At 35.5% G+C, this 17,590-nt stretch overlaps 1 protein-coding gene across 1 annotated transcript in view; it reads left to right on the top strand.

Annotated features, from left to right (window-relative positions):
- Positions 1–1,592: 1,592 nt before the first annotated feature.
- Positions 1,593–17,590, top strand: part of LOC149837147 (hyperosmolality-gated Ca2+ permeable channel 1.7-like) — a 63,094-nt gene continuing 47,096 nt past the window's right edge. The window contains exons 1-4 of the mRNA XM_090007977.1: positions 1,593–1,707; positions 6,186–6,520; positions 7,446–7,595; positions 7,831–7,966. Of these exons, the coding sequence (XP_089864103.1) occupies positions 6,207–6,520; positions 7,446–7,595; positions 7,831–7,966 (600 nt within the window). The 5' untranslated portion in view covers positions 1,593–1,707; positions 6,186–6,206. The remainder of the gene's footprint in view (positions 1,708–6,185; positions 6,521–7,445; positions 7,596–7,830; positions 7,967–17,590) is intronic.

The raw sequence follows: 17,590 nt of genomic DNA, 5'->3' as shown, positions 1-17,590 counted from the left end.
CTTCCCTGATCAGTATCTGGACCTGCACATAGGTGCTATTCCACTATGCCGGCTCAGAAAATACGTATATCCAAACCCGAACTAGGGATGCCAAAGTTCAGAACTCAAACAGGATCCCAACCTGCTCCAAACAATACTGTTTGATCTGGGCAGCATACATTCGAATGTGGATGATATTTGGCATAAAGAGGATCGGATCTATGGGTCACAATGGGGTAAGTACATTTAATCAAAGCTGTTAGGAGGCTTCTTGTCAACGGGTCGGGTATCCAATTGGGCAGGGTGCACCCAAACCCTCCCAAATAAGAAGCACAGGTTCATGTTTGGGTTACGGCTTTTAGAGAATAGAAGCCCAAATCCTAAGCACAAAATTTAGAGGGTATGTAGAATATATTCTTTTTCTTACAAAAAAATTATAAGAAAACAATTGGGTCAGCTGGGTTGGATTGGATATCCTGCAGAAATCATAGTCCAAACCTGGCCGACATATTGCGTGGGATCGGGTTCAGGTTGACCCGGCCCAACCTTTTATTCGCATACCTGGATATCTGGGCTCCAGTCTGGTCGGGTAAATGAGATAGACCTTACATTGGGGCATGTAGCACTCGATCCGTGTCATAATTGGGTCTAAACCAACCCATCCTAGTTTTTATGAAAAATTAACAGAAAACTCATTTTCAGTGTATCTATTAACGCGTAATATAGGTTAACACCAGATCTGGGTCTTAAACCTATATTAAGATAAAAAGTTTATTTTGGATCCAGAACGGAACTTGATTTTATAAAAAAAGAGTTAATTTAAGATCAACTATGTTCAGATCACATATCCGACCCGTTTCCAGTTCTGCACTCGTTGTGAAATCCTATTTTTGGGTCCGAATCATGCCCAACACGACCTGTATCCTTCGCATCTGGAACTGAAGCCCACCCTCACTGTCCCGTTTGTCGATGGTAAACCATGTCACAGGGACACACCATTTTTGGTGGCGTGTCCTGAGTGACACGATCAGACACATGGAGACAAAAATGACACACATGAGGCAATATTTTAATATAATTTTATTATTTTTGAATATTTTAAAATTTTATTTCAATAAAAATGCATTTTTAACATTAAAATATGAAAAAAATAGTTTTTATTGAAAACAAATTAAAAAATTTGGTGTCCCCGTGCCCTATTTTCTAAAGATTTTTCGAACTTGAGTGTCGAACCCACATCAAGCGTCCTCGTGTCTTTGTGACATAGATGGCAAGAATGATATTTAGGTGGTTTGTTTAGGTCAATTTCATAATTAGATAAGACAAAACATCCGGTCAGCCGCGACCCGACCCATATCCAACCTGTTTCCCTGCCCCGAAAGGATGGCAAGAGTGATATTTAAGTAGTTTGCAGAGGCTAAATTGGTAATGAGGCCTTCTTCCAGGCGCTCTTTGAAAACGTTAACTCCTCTCCCTTCCTTCCTAACGAACAAAAGGCAGCGAGAGAGAGAGAGAAAGAGAGAGAGAGAGGAGCAAAGGCGGGAAGAGCGGGGAAAGAAAACAAGCCGTTCCCCGCTCTTCCCGCCTTTGCTTCTCTCTCTCTCTCTCGTGTACAGAAGAAGAAGAAGAAAAGGGAAAATCTTCGAGGAGGTTTTCTGGAAGTATTTGTTACTTTTTCACCTCTTCCTCCATCAAATTTTCTATCGGCGATGGATCTGATTCACTGAGGTTCTCTCTCGATCGTCCTGGATTTTTTTCCTTTTTTTGCTTTTCCTTAATCGTACATGATTTCTCCTATTTCTCATCGAATTCTTGCATGTTGATCCGATTATCAAAGAATCTCCCCGTTCTTTTTTCTCTCATTTTTTTTTCGGGCGGGGGAAATTGTGCGCCTCGCTGCGTTGGACGGATTATTGATTTGTCAGCGCTCCGTTGAGGGGTCCGCATCTATTTTTTGTCTCAATTTTGGTGCATTGTGTTCATTTGGAGGAAACGATGCTAGATTTCGCGTTGTTGCTTATTTTTCCTATTTATAGATCATAGGTTTCTCCTGTTTTTTTTTTCTGTTGAAGTTCTGGAGAATTATGTTAGTGACTTTGGATTAAGATGGAAATGACTATTATTCTCGAAAAGAAAAGTTTGTATAACCAGATAAATGAATAAAAAAACGCGAAGCCTTCAAGCTTGAGAAACATGTGAAATAATTTTTTATAAAAAGCATTCTAAGGCATGCTAATTTGCCACATTCTCCAAGTTAACAAATATAGACAACCATGGATGCTTTGACTTACTGCATTCGTGCATCGGCATTGATTTTACTTGCTTGTGTTAAGCTTCTTGATATTAAAATTAATCAGTTATAAACATGAATAAAGTCTTATTGGGAAGGTGGTCTCATATGGTCTCTTTTGATAACCATTACCAAACCAATATACCCAAACAAAAACACGTCCTTTTGTTAATTTTTTGGACTTCCTCCTAAATATTGGACTTAAGGAGTGGACCTAGATTTTCAGTTTAATGCTCTCCAAGGCATAAATCAGTAGAATCTTTTGAGAATACAAAAGCTTTATAAAGAAGAAAGAGTGTTGCAATATTTTTTGAAATTTACATGCGTATCCTTTTCTAGCCTGAAACCCTTATCTTGAAGCCAAGAGTTCCAAGGTGTTCACCTATTAATAAAGCACGCCATTCTTTAGCATCCAATTCCAACACATATTTTGAGGACAAGAAGTGAGAGGGAGGAAGAGTGTTGTTCACAGCTAAATCCCACTCCCTAATGATGTGTTAGGGCCCTATTAAGAATATTTATAATGTAGGGTTACATGAACAATTGCATAAATACTCTCACACATGACATAATATCTTTCATGCGCAAAAGATTCATATGGCCCTTTTGTCCTATTCATGTCATACATCTCCTTTATTTGCCTAGTCAATTATGATGATTCATAATTGGGGTAATAATTGTTACCCGTTTGGGGCATGTGACGAAATAACAAGAACTATGTTCTGTCAAACTGGTGCTATTTCATTCCATTCTATTCAACAATTGATCAAAATTGGAATTAATTGCAATTGGATCAATCAATCATCAAATCTTGATATGGGATGATTCGCTTTGATGAATCTCTTCGTTTGTATCGATGTGAGATAATGACACACGTTGCAACAACAACTTCTAAGTTATACATGTGTAAGGATCATGACTAGTTACAAACGGGGGCTCCGTGTGGTTTGTAGGAGCTGTCAGTGCACGTCTCCTTGTGGTGGCACATTGCAGGTTCAAACCCCAGTGGTACGTTGAATAATAACTGGTGGGGGTCTGCCTAACCCCAGCTTGCCTATAAAAATAAAGAATCATGACTAGTTTGCCCTTTAATTCCTAATTTCTTGATCTTGTGAAGGCCTTTGTGTCACTTGGTCTTTTTCATGCACAAACTGTTTCCAACTTTTGTGCTTCAATCTTTTCACATACAAAATGAGTATGAAATTCAATATGCTTCATATTATTATGTTGGATAGGATTTCATGATATGACTACTGCACTTTTATTATCTAAAAACATAGTCACCAATATTGTTTTCGTCAAGGTTTTTCTCATGAGTTTTTTTTTTCAAAAAGTTGTTTTTCTCAGAAAAATCTTGGGAAAATATCGGAAACTTTAAAAATTGAAAAAATATAATGAATAATAAAAAAATAAGAAATAATAGGTTTTATCCTATTTTTATTGCAAAATATAAAGAAACAATTATAAAAGTTTTTAAAATATAAAAGAAATAAAAAAAGATACTTAAAATATATAAAAAAGATGTTTTTTGAAAATCTTAGGAATATTTCAGGAAAATCTAGGGAAAATATCATGATATTTTATGTTTCGAGATATTTTGAAAATATAAAAAAAATCATAGGAAAATATCAGCTGACCTTGAAATACCAATAATATCGTGATATTTTCAAAATATCAGTGACTATGTCTTAAAATAAGATGGACTTAGAAATAGGAATGCTAATTGTGATTTACAAGTTTCTCATTCATGTAGCTTTTGAACCAGAGGACGTTATTAATTTATGTCCAGATTTGATGTTGGATTGAGCATTAGTTTTGTGCTTTTTGGAGCCAATTAGACTTGTTTTCATTTAATTTTTTGGCGTTCTGAAGGTTCAAAGAGGGCAATAAACATCTCTCAAAACTAAGTTCAAACAAATGAGATTTAGGCCCGAAAATCCATTCTACCAAAGAGGGCAAACATAGAAAGAGAAGGAACGTCTATTATAATATGAATTCCCAAGAGAATAAGGGATTCCTAGGAAAATGACACACTAAGAGAAGGAAAGGGGACATACCAGCAACAAGAATAGCATGAGAGCTTGGTTTTAGAGCAAGGCAGCCCTAAAAACCGAAATTAATCCTTGTAGCACATGAAGACTAAGTGGATGTAGTGATCGCCATGTTTTTGGATAATTTCAGTAGAATTTGGATTTATTGAGTTTTTTTTTTTTTGAGAAAGTTGCTTGGGGGGTTTGTAGTGAAGATGTTGGGTCCTACTCATATAAAAAGCATCATTCTCTTTCCTTTAAATGAGGATAATTCTCATGGTGATATCCAAACCCATTTTTCTTTGTTTTTTCTTTTCAAGTAAGTTTTTCTCAGCTTTTTACCTATAAATTTCATTTTTTATAATATATAATTATCTAATATAACATTTTCACTTATAAATTACATATTATATATATATATATATATATATATATATCATAGTCACATATATTGGTGATATTTTCGAAATATCATGATGTTATCACTGTAAAATAAAAAAATGATTTTAGAAGCAAAATCTCGCAATATTGTGAAAATATTAGGAATTTCAATTATCGTGATAATATCTTAAAAACTTTGGGAATTTATATTTGTGTTTTATGTTCATGTTTTCTTAACATACATTTTTTCTTTTTGTATTTATATTCATGTTTTATTGTTTCTTTGCTTAACATGTATTTTTTCTTATTTTCCAACTTTTTTTTAAATGTTTTTATTTTATGAGATTTTCCCGATATTTATCAAAAAAAAAGGATACTATCCTGAGAGTTTTTCTTGCCGAGATATAGCCCAAACTGATATTGTGACTATGATATATATATATATATATATATATATATATATATATATATGATACAAGATCAATGCTAAATATGACACAATGCTAAATGAAACATTTTATTGGATTTTTGGTGTTTTTTCAAAATCCTGGCTATACAGATGTATAAGCTTGTTTTTATAGGAATCAGTAGGTTTTTATAAAGTTTCAAAAATCAATGGCCTACAATTTTCATAAATTTTTGAGGCTCCAAATACCATTTTTCTATCCAAAATGCATGATCCAAGTGTCGATTTCTAGTAAATCAATCATGATGAACACATCTCTATGGTTAGAATTTTGAAAAAACACCAAAAATCCGATAAAATGTTTCATTTAGCACCGTGCCATATTTAGCACGGATCTTGTATCCTATATATATAATGTTATATTATATATAACCGTAGCCCTGTACTTACACTTAGAAATTCCTGTGTTCTGCCCTCCACACCTGCTCCCATGCCATATATATATATACATATATATATATATATACTTATATATATATATATATATACACACACACACGTATTCCTGTACTTACACTTAGAAATTCCTGTGTTGTGCCCTCCACACCTGCATCCATACCCATGCCTATGTGACATAGGAAGACAAGTTTTCTAAACTGGGCTCTCCTCTGATGTTTGTAGAGAGATCATTTTTTCAATATTAATTTAATGACGCATAAAGGTAAATTGTTAAGATTAAAACTTTTATTTTTGTGAATTATTTGATTAATCTTTGAATATAGAGTACACCACAAGAGAATGCATGAAGGTGATTTTTTGGTTAATATGAGTTGTATGAACTGTAGAAGTTATGTGAAGTTCTATAGTTCCTAGAGTCCATTCATGTATGGGAGCATATTGCTGTTTGCTTGCATAGAAGTGGATTTAAGCCTTCCTATAGCTGTAAGTTAGAAAATACTTTTAATACCTGACCTTTGCTTCTTATCATGCATCTCTTTCCACCTGCTCCTTCTTATAGTTTTGTAATTTTGGTTTGATGGATGATTTCTGTTTCCGTTCCTTTTATCACGTGTTTTCTTTTTCTTTTTCTTTTTTACAGGGTTGCAGACAGAAGATTTAAATGGCTGCCTTTGCAGATATTTGCCTTGCAGCAGCTATCAATATTCTTACAGCTTTCGCTTTCCTTCTAGCATTTGCAATTTTGCGGCTGCAGCCATTTAATGATAGAGTGTATTTTCCAAAATGGTATCTTAAAGGGTTAAGAAGTAGCCCCAGACATGCTGGAGCTTTCGTAACAAAATTTGTCAACTTGGATTTCAAAACGTACATAAGGTTTTTAAGTTGGATGCCAGAAGCACTGAGAATGCCAGAACTTGAGCTTATCGAGCATGCAGGACTTGACTCTGTTGTATACTTACGGATTTATTTGGTTGGGTGAGTTGGATCATGATGTTAAATGATTTTGTACATCTCACTGACATACACACAGGCACACACATACACATCAACTTTCAAATGATAATTGTGTATTGTTTTAAAATGACAAAATTCTTGCAGTTAAGTTATTTTACATTCTTGAAGCTACTGTTAGATCTGTTTGCTGGTATATGCATTGTCTTCCTTTTTGTATGTATTAAGATTTCCAAGGCACTCTGGACTTTGCATCTGAGGTAATTCTTGACACATTTCCTTGGTGGCTCTTTGCCATGTAATTGTAATAGTATAAAATACAACAGCATGTTTGGATATCCAAACATTTTAAATTGTAATTTTAGTTGCTATCATGTGTTACTTCAAGATTTATAATTAGAAAAGATGGGAAGAAGAACTAGCCTCATGTTTTTAAGGAGAAAGAGGCTAACTAGTTTCATATTTACAAGAAAAGAGGGGGCATAAAAGAGATGGATAGTTTCCTGTTAAACCGTTTTGATATATTCCTTGCTTACACATTCAAATCTTTAGTTTTTACATAATGCTTCTAAGTAACGAAAGTACCTTTTAGCCTATTATGCATATCGGAAAAGATAACCAAGCGTAGTGAAATTTGAAAAAAATGGGGCCATAATATCACCCAATATTCTATTGCAATGTTTGTTTATTGAAACAGCCTACAATTACAATTAAAAAAAGGTCTGATGTGCTTTAAACTTTCTATTGGTGTGACGATTTTTATATGCACATTTAACTTATCTTCTAAGAAATATTGCTAGGTTTTATCATCTTGAAGTTTTACTTATTTATTTTTAGTGTGAAATATAGTTAATACTTTTTATTGTTAAGAATCTTTTCTGTGTTTATGTAAATGCGTTTTTTTCTTTCATAAAGATGCATCTGTTAATAATTTGTGTTGCTTTCTTAGGTTGAAAATATTCGTCCCTCTTACGGTATTGGCTAATCTTGTCTTGGTACCTACCAATTGGACTGGTGGAACTCTAGAGCGTTCAAAAAACTTTACATATAGTAATATTGACAAGCTTTCACTATCCAATGTTGCTTCAGGGTCCAAAAGGTAATGAATTTTCAATTAGCAGTATCCATTAAATGTTTCTACATTGTACCAAAAGTACAACCTGAAATAGTGCTGATAACTCGTGTTCCTTAAGGGCTCTTCATTTTATCTTAATGTAGTTGTAATGGAAATATTTTGTGCTAATTTGTTCCAGTTGATTAGTTGAACTTTGCATACATATTTATGGCTTCTAAAAGAGTGGGTTATATGGGTCTAGCTTATTGTTCCATTGCAGGTTTTGGGTCCATCTGGTAGTGTGCTATATATTCACTTGTTGGACATGCTATGTGCTTTACAAAGAATATGAGATCATAGCTGCTATGAGATTGCGTTTTCTTGCAGCAGAAAAACGTCGACCAGATCAGTTCACAGTGAGTATATCCATTGGACATTTTTTTGGTTTCTGGTTCACACTTTCTTGATTTTTTTTTAATATGTAATTTTTTTAGAAAATTTAGTTTCCGTTTCAACCTGACAGTGGTATAAATACATTTATGTGTGTGCACGTGTTGTAAAGATTGGCTTGTAAACTGTAGTCAAAAGTCTAAAATCTCAGGAGTCAGGAATGAGAGAAAATCTTGAACTAAAATCTCAAGAATGAGAGAGAAAATCTTGAATGAATCTCACAACTATTGGCAATCAGAATGTAAATATATTACTTTTCAAATAGTAGATCACACAAGCTTTCCAACAAAGTTTCAATCCCCATTAGAGAGATGTTCAAAAACACATTCTAAAGAATGCACATGATGCACACACATGCACACACACATATGCCCCCACATGCATGCAGTGTCTGAGTGATCAAGCTTCAGATAACCACCCTGGTATGTGCTGTTCTTGGGTCGGCTTTGAGCTGAGCCTGTTTTACTTGTGCCTTAGCATGGTGTGGTTGTAAAAATATCTCAAAAGAAGATAATGTGCAAAACAAGCACCAATTCCACGAAGGGATACGTGCACAATGGCACAAGAACACTTAGAACAAAATGTACACAAGGTACAAATGAAGAACACAAATGCCAAAATATAAAGAATTTTATTGAACAATTGGAGAACAATGCTCCAAGCATTGAATACATTTATGAGGGGGGTTCACCCCTATTTATACAAAAGAGGGACCCTTGGAGGGGCTCCCACTAGACGTTTTCTAACCGTTGGTCCAACGTCTACTGTTGGTCCCCCTCCAAGAGCTGACTAAGTCAACAAGGAAGAAAAGAAAGAAAAAAGAAAAAGAAGAGGAAGAAAAAAGAAAAAGAAAAAAGGAAGAAAATGTACAAACATATTCACTAATGTGAATATGCGCAAAAAAGTGGAAAATACCGAAATACCCTTGTGGGTTACATGATGTGAAATATATATAATGATAGATATATATACATATATATATATATATATATATCATACATATATGTATATGTATCTCTCTTTATATATATATATATATATAAATATATATATGTATACAAAAAATAGAAATACAATTTAACACCTTCCCTCAAATTTAGGGCGCAATGACCGAGAGTTTGCCGAGAAGAAAATTGAATCTTGGAGAGCAGAGCGCCCTGGTGAAAAAATCTGCCAACTGATACTCTGAGGTCACGTAGGGAAGATTTATAACTCTTTGCAAATATGCTTCTCTAACGTAGTGGCAGTCCATCTCAATATGCTTTGTGCGTTCATGGAACGTGTGATTTTTAGCAATGTAGATTGCACTTTTATTATCACAACATAGCTTTGTAGGTTCTTGAACCTGAATCCCCATGTCTTGTAGCAGTTGATGAATCCACACAATTTCCATGGTTATAGAAGCCATGACTCGATATTCTGCTTCGGTGGATGATAGAGACACCTTCTGTTGTTTCTTAAATCTCCATGAGATCAGGGATTCACCTAGAAAAATGCAAAAGTCTGTAGTGGAGTGACGATTATTTGGGTCACCTCCTCAATTAGAATTAGTATATGCAATTAAATTTAACTCAGAAGATGAGAAAAAAAAACTCCCTTGTTTAAGGTTCCCCTTATATATCTGACAATTCAGAGAACGACGCCCATATGGAGGATGTAGGAGCATGCTGGAATTGGCTTACAGTGTGCACGACATGCGAGATGTTTGGCCTTGTAATGCTAAGATACATTAGAGACCCCACAAGTTGCCGGTAGGGAGTAGGGTCCTCCAAAGTAATCCCATCATTGATCTTCATCTTTGATCCCACAATTTCAGGGGTCTCACAGATTTTATCGTCAGAAATACCTGATCTGTCAAGAATCTCACACGCAAGTTTAGTTTGAGACAAAAATAGCCTCTATGAGAGTAGGCTACCTCTATACCAAGAAGGTATGTCAAATACCCCAAGTCTAACATTTCAAACCTTTCTTTTAAAGTAGTTTTAATACTTTTGATGCCCTTTATGTTACTACCTGTTATCAACACACAACAGTAAGCATTAGACTTTTTGACAAACAGAGCAGTGTCAGTGTAGCATGAGGTAAAACCTTCTTGAATCACAACTTCATTAAATCGATCATACCAAGCCTTAGGGGCTTGTTTTAAACCATAGAGCGCTTTTTGCAAACGAAGGACTTTTTCCTTCGGTACGTCCATGCCAGGAGGAGCATCCATGTAAACTTTTTCATTAAGATCCCCATTTAAAAAAGCATTTTTAACATCCATTTGGTAAATGTTCTATTTTTTAATAGATGCAATGGTGATCAAACATCTTACAGTGACCATCCGAGCAACAGAGGCAAATGTTTCTTCGTAATCAATACCGTATTCTTGACTATATTCTTTTGCAACAAGGCGGGCTTTATATCTTTCAAGAGTGCCATCACTCTTGGTTTTGACTTTAAAAACCCATTTACATCCTATTGATTTCTTTCCTTTTGGAAGATATTGAAAGATCCAAGTTTTGGCTTTGTTGAGGGCTCTAAGTTTGTTATCCATGGCGTCCCTTCATTCTATCATTTTTTTAGCTTCAAAATTCGTAGGCTCTTGATATGAGTGAATGACACTGAGACATGCCCTATGTTTGGAGAAAAAGACTCATAGGATATAAATCTAGAAGGATTTTTCCTAAATCTTTCGGTTCTTCGAGAGTGGTTGGAAGGTTCACTAAGGTCACTATACTTCTCTATTGCACTTCTAAACGTACTTTTATCTCTATGTGTATAGGTAATTGGTTCAACTGTTATTTCTTCTTCATGTTGGATGGGTTGTGAAATACTTTCACTTATGTCCTCATCCTCATTTAATTCATCATCACTAAACAAATCCTCGTTCCTAGATAATAACTCAAACAAAAAAGAGTAATCGACATTATCTTCATGAGTTTCATGTTCTTCAAAACCACTCATATTTTCTAAAAATGTTACGTTTCTTGAGACATATAGTTTGTCATTTTTAATATCATAACACCTAAATCCTTTTTGTGTTTCTGAATATCCCAAAAATGCACAAGGGATAGCTTTGGGAGATAGTTTATCATTCTTGTCGGTGAGGACAAAACATTTACAACAAAAAATTCTTAGTCTATTGTAGTCGGGTTCCTTTTTATACAAGGTTTCAAAAGGGGATATTTGATTCAAATTTTTGGATGAAAGTCGATTTATGAGATAAACGATGCAAGAGTCGCTTCGGCCCAAAATCTTTTTGGAATTTTTTGAGAAATGAGTAAGGTCCTTGTAGTTTCTATTATATGTCTATGTTTTCGTTCGGCTAATCAATTTTGTTGAGGTGTTTTTGGGCAAGACCTTTGATGAATAATTCCATTATTTTCAATGTAACTTTTGAACTCATTTGAAAGATATTCTCCCTCGGAATCAGTTCTAAAAATTTGTGATTTACTATTGAATTGATTTTGTATCATCATACGATAAACCTTAAAGGTAGAGAAAACCTCATGTTTATGTTTGAGGAAGTAAATCCAACTATAGCTTGAGAAATCATCAACATAAATAACATAATATGAAAAACCTCCCTTAGACACTACGGGTGCCGGTCCCCATACATCCGAATGCACAATTTTAAAAGGCTTAGATAAAAACATAGTTCTTTGTCCAAAAGGTAAGCTTCTCATTTTACCAAGAATACAATCATTACAATTGAAATTGTCTTTACCTAAAGTTTTAGCAAAATGTAAATGAGAGAGCTTGGCAATATTTGGATGCCCATGGCGTTTATGTCAAACATTTATATCTTTATGTTGGGCAATATTACAAAAAGATTGTTTTGGAATTTGAAGAAATTTCATAAAGTATAGATCTCCCTTCCTAAAGCCTTCCCCAATCAACTTCCCGGACCGGCGATCCTGTATCCAACATTTATTTGATGAGAACTTGATATCACACCCATGATCCGATAGTTGAGAGACGAAAAACAAATTTAAATTTAGTTTTGGGATAAATCTAACTTTAAGAATAAAAAATCCTTGTCTTTCAAAATTTCCAATTTCTTTTATTTCAAGAGAAGCCCCATCTGCGGTAGAGACAAAAGAAGGTGTTTTTTTTTAGTATTTAGAAAGAGCAAAAACATTTGGAGTCATATGAAAGGATGTACCCGAGTCTAAGAGCCAAAGAGTCTTACCAAGAGGAGAGAAGGTGGTCATGGCGGCTCCGGAGACGGATCCCTTGAGGAAAGGTTGAAGAGCTTCCATGATTTGATTTAGAGACAAAATTGCATTGTTAGAAGTTGAAGGTCCTTCCTCCTTGGTTGGTTGGAAAGTTGTAGACATAGCCACCATCCTTTTCCATTTAGGACATACCGGTTTAATGTGTCCCGGTTCTTTGCAAAAGTGGCATATGATCTTACTATAATCTCTTCTTCCATAATGCCTACCATTTTCTCTTCCTCCTTAACTTTTGTTGAAGTGAAGGGGTTTATATGTTTTGACATTATTCCCCGGTCTTGAGACGGCATAAGCACCCTCATCCTCATCCTTAGAAGGAACAACCAACACACTTAGATTGGTTTTATTCATCCCCAATCTAGTTTCTTCTGCACTTAGTTTAGTAAGCACATCTTTTCAATGGAGGAGAAGAAAACGAAGACAAAAGAGAGGACCTAGTTTGTTCGAATTCGGGTCTAAGCCCATTTACAAAAGTTGAAGAAATGATCCTCTTCTAATTGTTTGGCTCTCAATTCAATTGCCTCCCCACTCCATTTAGGTTCTTGGAGAGTAAGTTCATCCCAAATCGTGGATAACTCTGCAAAGTATTCTCTAACGGTCATTTCACCTTGTTGAAGAGTTAATGCCTTCTTTTGGAGATAATATTTATGAGGCAAATCTCTTGAAGTATACATTCTTTCAAGATACTCCCATACTTGAAACACTTTCTTGAACTTCAAAATATTGACATTTATTTTTGTTTCAACGGAAGAGAAGAACCATGAAAGAATTTTGTAGTTCTTCATCTCCCATTCTTCATGCTTTTTGTTATATTCTTCAAAGGCTTTTTCTCTCTCTTCATCATCAAGAACTTTGATTTCACCCCTCTCAATAATGGTGATCTTAGGTTCGGGTTCGAGAATGGTTCCTTTGACGTATCCCCAAAAACCTTTCCCCTTAATGTGAGTCTCCATATTTCCGACCCAAACATGTTAGTTGGAGCCATTTAATTTAAAACCAAGTGAAAAATGAGACTCTTTTTCACCCGTTAGAGAGAGAAGAGTGGAGAAAAAATACGTACCACAAAGGGACTTTTAAATCTTGACGCAAAAACCTTCTAAAATAATGAAGAAAGAGAAACCTCCACGCTTTTCACCAAGAAACCAAAGGCACGCTTTTCGAGGCACTTGCAAATACGAAGAATCCCATGATTTTCAAACTTCAACCTTGCTCTGATACCATGTAAAAATATCTCAAAAAGAGATAATGTGCAAAACAAGCACCAACTCCATGAAGGAATATGTGCACAAAGGCACAAGAACACTTAGAACAAAATGTACATAAGGTACAAATGAAGAACACAAATGCCAAAATATAAAGAATTTTATTGAACAATTGGAGATCAATGCTCCAAGCATTGAATACATTTATAAGGGGGTTTACCCCTATTTATACAAAAGGACCCTTGGAGGGGCTCCCACTAGACGTTGGAGGGGTACAATGTCTAGTGTTGGACCCCCTCCAAAAGTTGACTAAGTCAACAAGGAAGAAAAGAAAAGGAAGAAAAGAAAGGAAAAAGGAAAAGAAGATGAAGAAAAAAGAAAAAAAGGAAGAAAATGTACAAACATATTCACTAATGTGAATATGCGCAAAAAAGAAGAAAATACTGAAATACCCTTGCGGGTTACATGATGTGAAAAATATATATTTATATATATAACGATAGATACATATACATATATGTATATGTATCTCTCTTTATATATATAAATATATGTATACAAAAAATAGAGATACAATTTAACATTGGTATCCTGTGTCACACTGACTCGGCTGGGGAGGCGACGCACCCGCGTCGACACGCCCCGACACGGGTGCGGACATGGGTGCGGCTTCGGACACGGGCCAGACTCGGTCAACGCACTGAGTCCGAGTCCGTCCACTTTATAGACTCGGTCAACTTTGATCGAGTCTATTTTGGTCCATTTTTAGGATAAAAACAAAAAAAAATATTTTTTATATATTAGAAAAAAATATATAGCCAGTGCAATGCAGTTGCACAATCACAGACTGTGCAACTGCATTGGGTGTGATCAGACATGTGTTCAGGCTTCCTTACGTACCTCTTCCTCAAGCTAAAAGGTTAGAGTTTGTCGATATCATACGAGATCTTGGCAGAGAGAATTTTGTGGGTGAAAGAGATGTTCAGGTTCTTGATGATGAGGATTTTATTTTGATAGGCAGTTATTAATCTTTACGTAGTGGGCATTTTTTGTTGGGATAATCACATATATAAGATTTTGAAGGCCCATTGGTTTACTGTTGCTGTTTACTTTTATATATAATTAGTGAATCTTATATATATTTGTTGCAGTGCACTATGGATGACCCTTGTCTCAGTTGGATGTCAAGAATGCCTTTTTGTATGGGGATTTACATGAAACAGTCTATATGCAACAACCCCCAGGCTTTGAGGTTCAGGAGGAGTGTCAGAAAGTGTGCAAGTTGAAGAAGGCTATTTATGGCCTGAAGCAGAGCCCTCGGGCATGGTTTCAAAAGTTATTTGAGGTAATGTCAGATTTTGGATTTGTTAGGTCAGCTTCAAACCACTCCTTGTTTATCAAGAAAACTAGTTCTGGAATTGTGGTTATGGTGATATATGTCGATGACATCATATTAACAGGAAGCGGTGCCCAAGATATTTCTGCAACAAAGGATCATCTTCAGAAACATTTTGTTACTAAAGATCTTGGTTCCCTCCGATATTTTTTGGGTATTGAGGCTGCAAGAAACAAAGATGGCTTAGTTTTGTCACAAAGAAAGTATGTGTTGGACTTATTAAAAGAGACTGGAATGCTAGGAGCGAAGCCAACTAACATTCCGATGGATCCCAAAACTCATATGTTCGATGAGAAGTTTGAATATGTGGATAGTACCAATTTTAGATCCTTGGTGGGTAAGTTGTTATATGTGACTGTTACTAGACCTGACATTTCATTAGCCGTGAGTAAAATTAGTCAATTCATAGATAAACCTACCAAAGCTCACTGGGATGCAACTATGATGGTTCTCAGGTACTTAAAGTCATCTCTTGGTAAAGGACTGTTGTTTAAACAAAATCCTTCCTTGGACGTTGTTGCTTACACTGACGCAGATTATGCGGGGTCTATCGAAGATAGAAGGTCAACAACTGGATTCTGTGTTTTTGTGGGAGGAAATCTCGTTACCTAGAGGAGTAAGAAACAAACTGTTGTAGCCAGGTCGAGCGTTGAATCAGAATACCGAGCTATGGCTCAGACCGCAACTGAGATCATGTGGGTAAAATCAGTTTTGACCGAACTTCAGGTGAAAGTATCCCTACCTATGTTGATGGTGTGTGACAATAAGGCTGCTACATATATTGCCAACAACCCAGTTTTTCATGAAAGGACTAAACATATTGAAGTTGACTGTCACTATGTACGTGACTTGGTTCAGGCTTGTTATATTTGCACAGATCATGTATCTTCCGAAGATCAAGTTGTTGATGTCTTTACCAAGGCCCTTGCTAGACCTAGTTTCTCCCATTGTTGTGACAAGCTAAGCATGATCAATATATATGCTCCAGCTTGAGGGGGAGTGTTAAGATTAGTCAACTGAATTCTTTTTTATTCTTAAAAGTGTCTTTTTGATGTTTCATTCATAATAAGGGACCCATATGTAATTTCCTCTTGAGACTAACTTCCTCTATTTAAACTAGAGGAGAGTAGCCCTAAAAAAACAGAAAATTAGTTTTTTTTCTCTCTCTCTATCTGCCGACCTCTCTTTCTCTCTCTCTGCCTCGGTCCTGCGTATTCAACAATATATATGCAAAGTATTTTAACAAAGACATGCCTTGGTAATCGGAGTTAGAGGCTTCTTTGCTTTTCTAAGTAACTTCTAGGGTAGCTACTATTTTCTCATCTTTTTTGAAATTCGGGCAAAAAGGTTTGATGTGCCCCAATTCTCCACAATTATGATAAGTAATTTTTCTTTTGTATCATATTTCCTATCATTGTTCCTTAACTTTCAAGAATTATTCTTGTAGAAGTAAGGAGACTTATAGCAATGAGTATTGGCACCAGGTCTAGAAACCACCAATACATTGTCTTTGGTCTCCCTAGATTCGGTCATAGATTTTAGCCTTGTTTCTTTCATATAAACTTGGGCTAAAATCCCATATAAATATGAAAGCTCCTCTTGATTTTTGTTCTGGTGGATGATAGAAACACGAACATGTTCAAATTCGAGCCTAAGCCCTCTCATGAATTGAAAAAATTGCTCACCAAGGATTTGATTTTTTATATGGTGAACATCATTAGGGGTATCCCAAATAGGCTCAATTTTAGCCATTTGGTCCTAAAGTCTTTTGAGAGCACCATAGTAATCTCTAACACTTCTATCACCTCTCTTGCAATTGTGAATCTTATCTTGTAATTTTCATTTACGAGCACCATCATGTTGGATATATGTTTGTTTGATATAAACCCATGCTTCATCAGCCCTCCCAAATTCCAATATATTCTTGCAAGGTTCTTCACATATACTCTCCATAAATAAGGATAAAACCTTGGCATGTCCCAGATCCCATGCCTTAATGGCTTTTTTGTAATCTAAGAGAACCTTTTCTCTCTCTTTGTTTTTAAGAGGTTCCTCTTTTGTAACACCACTTTCCCCACAAATGGATTTTGTGAGAATAGGTTAAGGTTCCGATATGAATCCATCAACGCAGTCCCACAAATTTTTGCCTACAAAAATTCTTTTCATAGCGGTGGCCCACATGTTATAGTTTTTTTCATCAAATTTGATGGGAACAACCGTAACTACTTTTTCGGCCATTGTTCCAAGAAAAGAAAGAGTAGGGAAAGAGAATAGATAGAGATAAAAGAAGAGAAGATTGCAAGAAATATATTGAAGAAGTTTGATGGTGCGCTTCCCAAGGCAATGAACCAACGGACTAATTCATTGTAATCAAATTCACGATCCTCTTGATCTTCACGTACACGTTACAACTCAAGAGTGTCAATGCTTTGATACCATGTAATGAAATGGGCAAAGTAATATAAGAGAGTGCCTCTTATGGGCATACAAGAACACAATAGCAAATGACACTAGAACCTCTTATGGGTCAACACAAGATTACAATCACATAAGCCACTTATGGGCCAAACACAAACAAAAAAAATATAGGATCTTATTAAAACAATGCTTGAGAACAAACTTGACATATAAGATGGGTTACAACCCTTATTTATATACAAAAGGAAGCAAGGAAGAGTCATTGGGAAGTGCTCTCAACAATTCTAGCTGCTGGGAGCACTTCCCAACAACTAGAGATTTAGTTGTTGGGAGCACTCCCAATAGCTCTATTTT

Source organism: Nuphar pumila, chromosome 5 (assembly GCF_984573655.1).
Source record: "Nuphar pumila chromosome 5, dmNupPumi1.hap1.1, whole genome shotgun sequence".
Lineage (NCBI taxonomy): Eukaryota > Viridiplantae > Streptophyta > Magnoliopsida > Nymphaeales > Nymphaeaceae > Nuphar > Nuphar pumila.
This window is presented reverse-complemented; position numbering and strand designations above follow the sequence as displayed.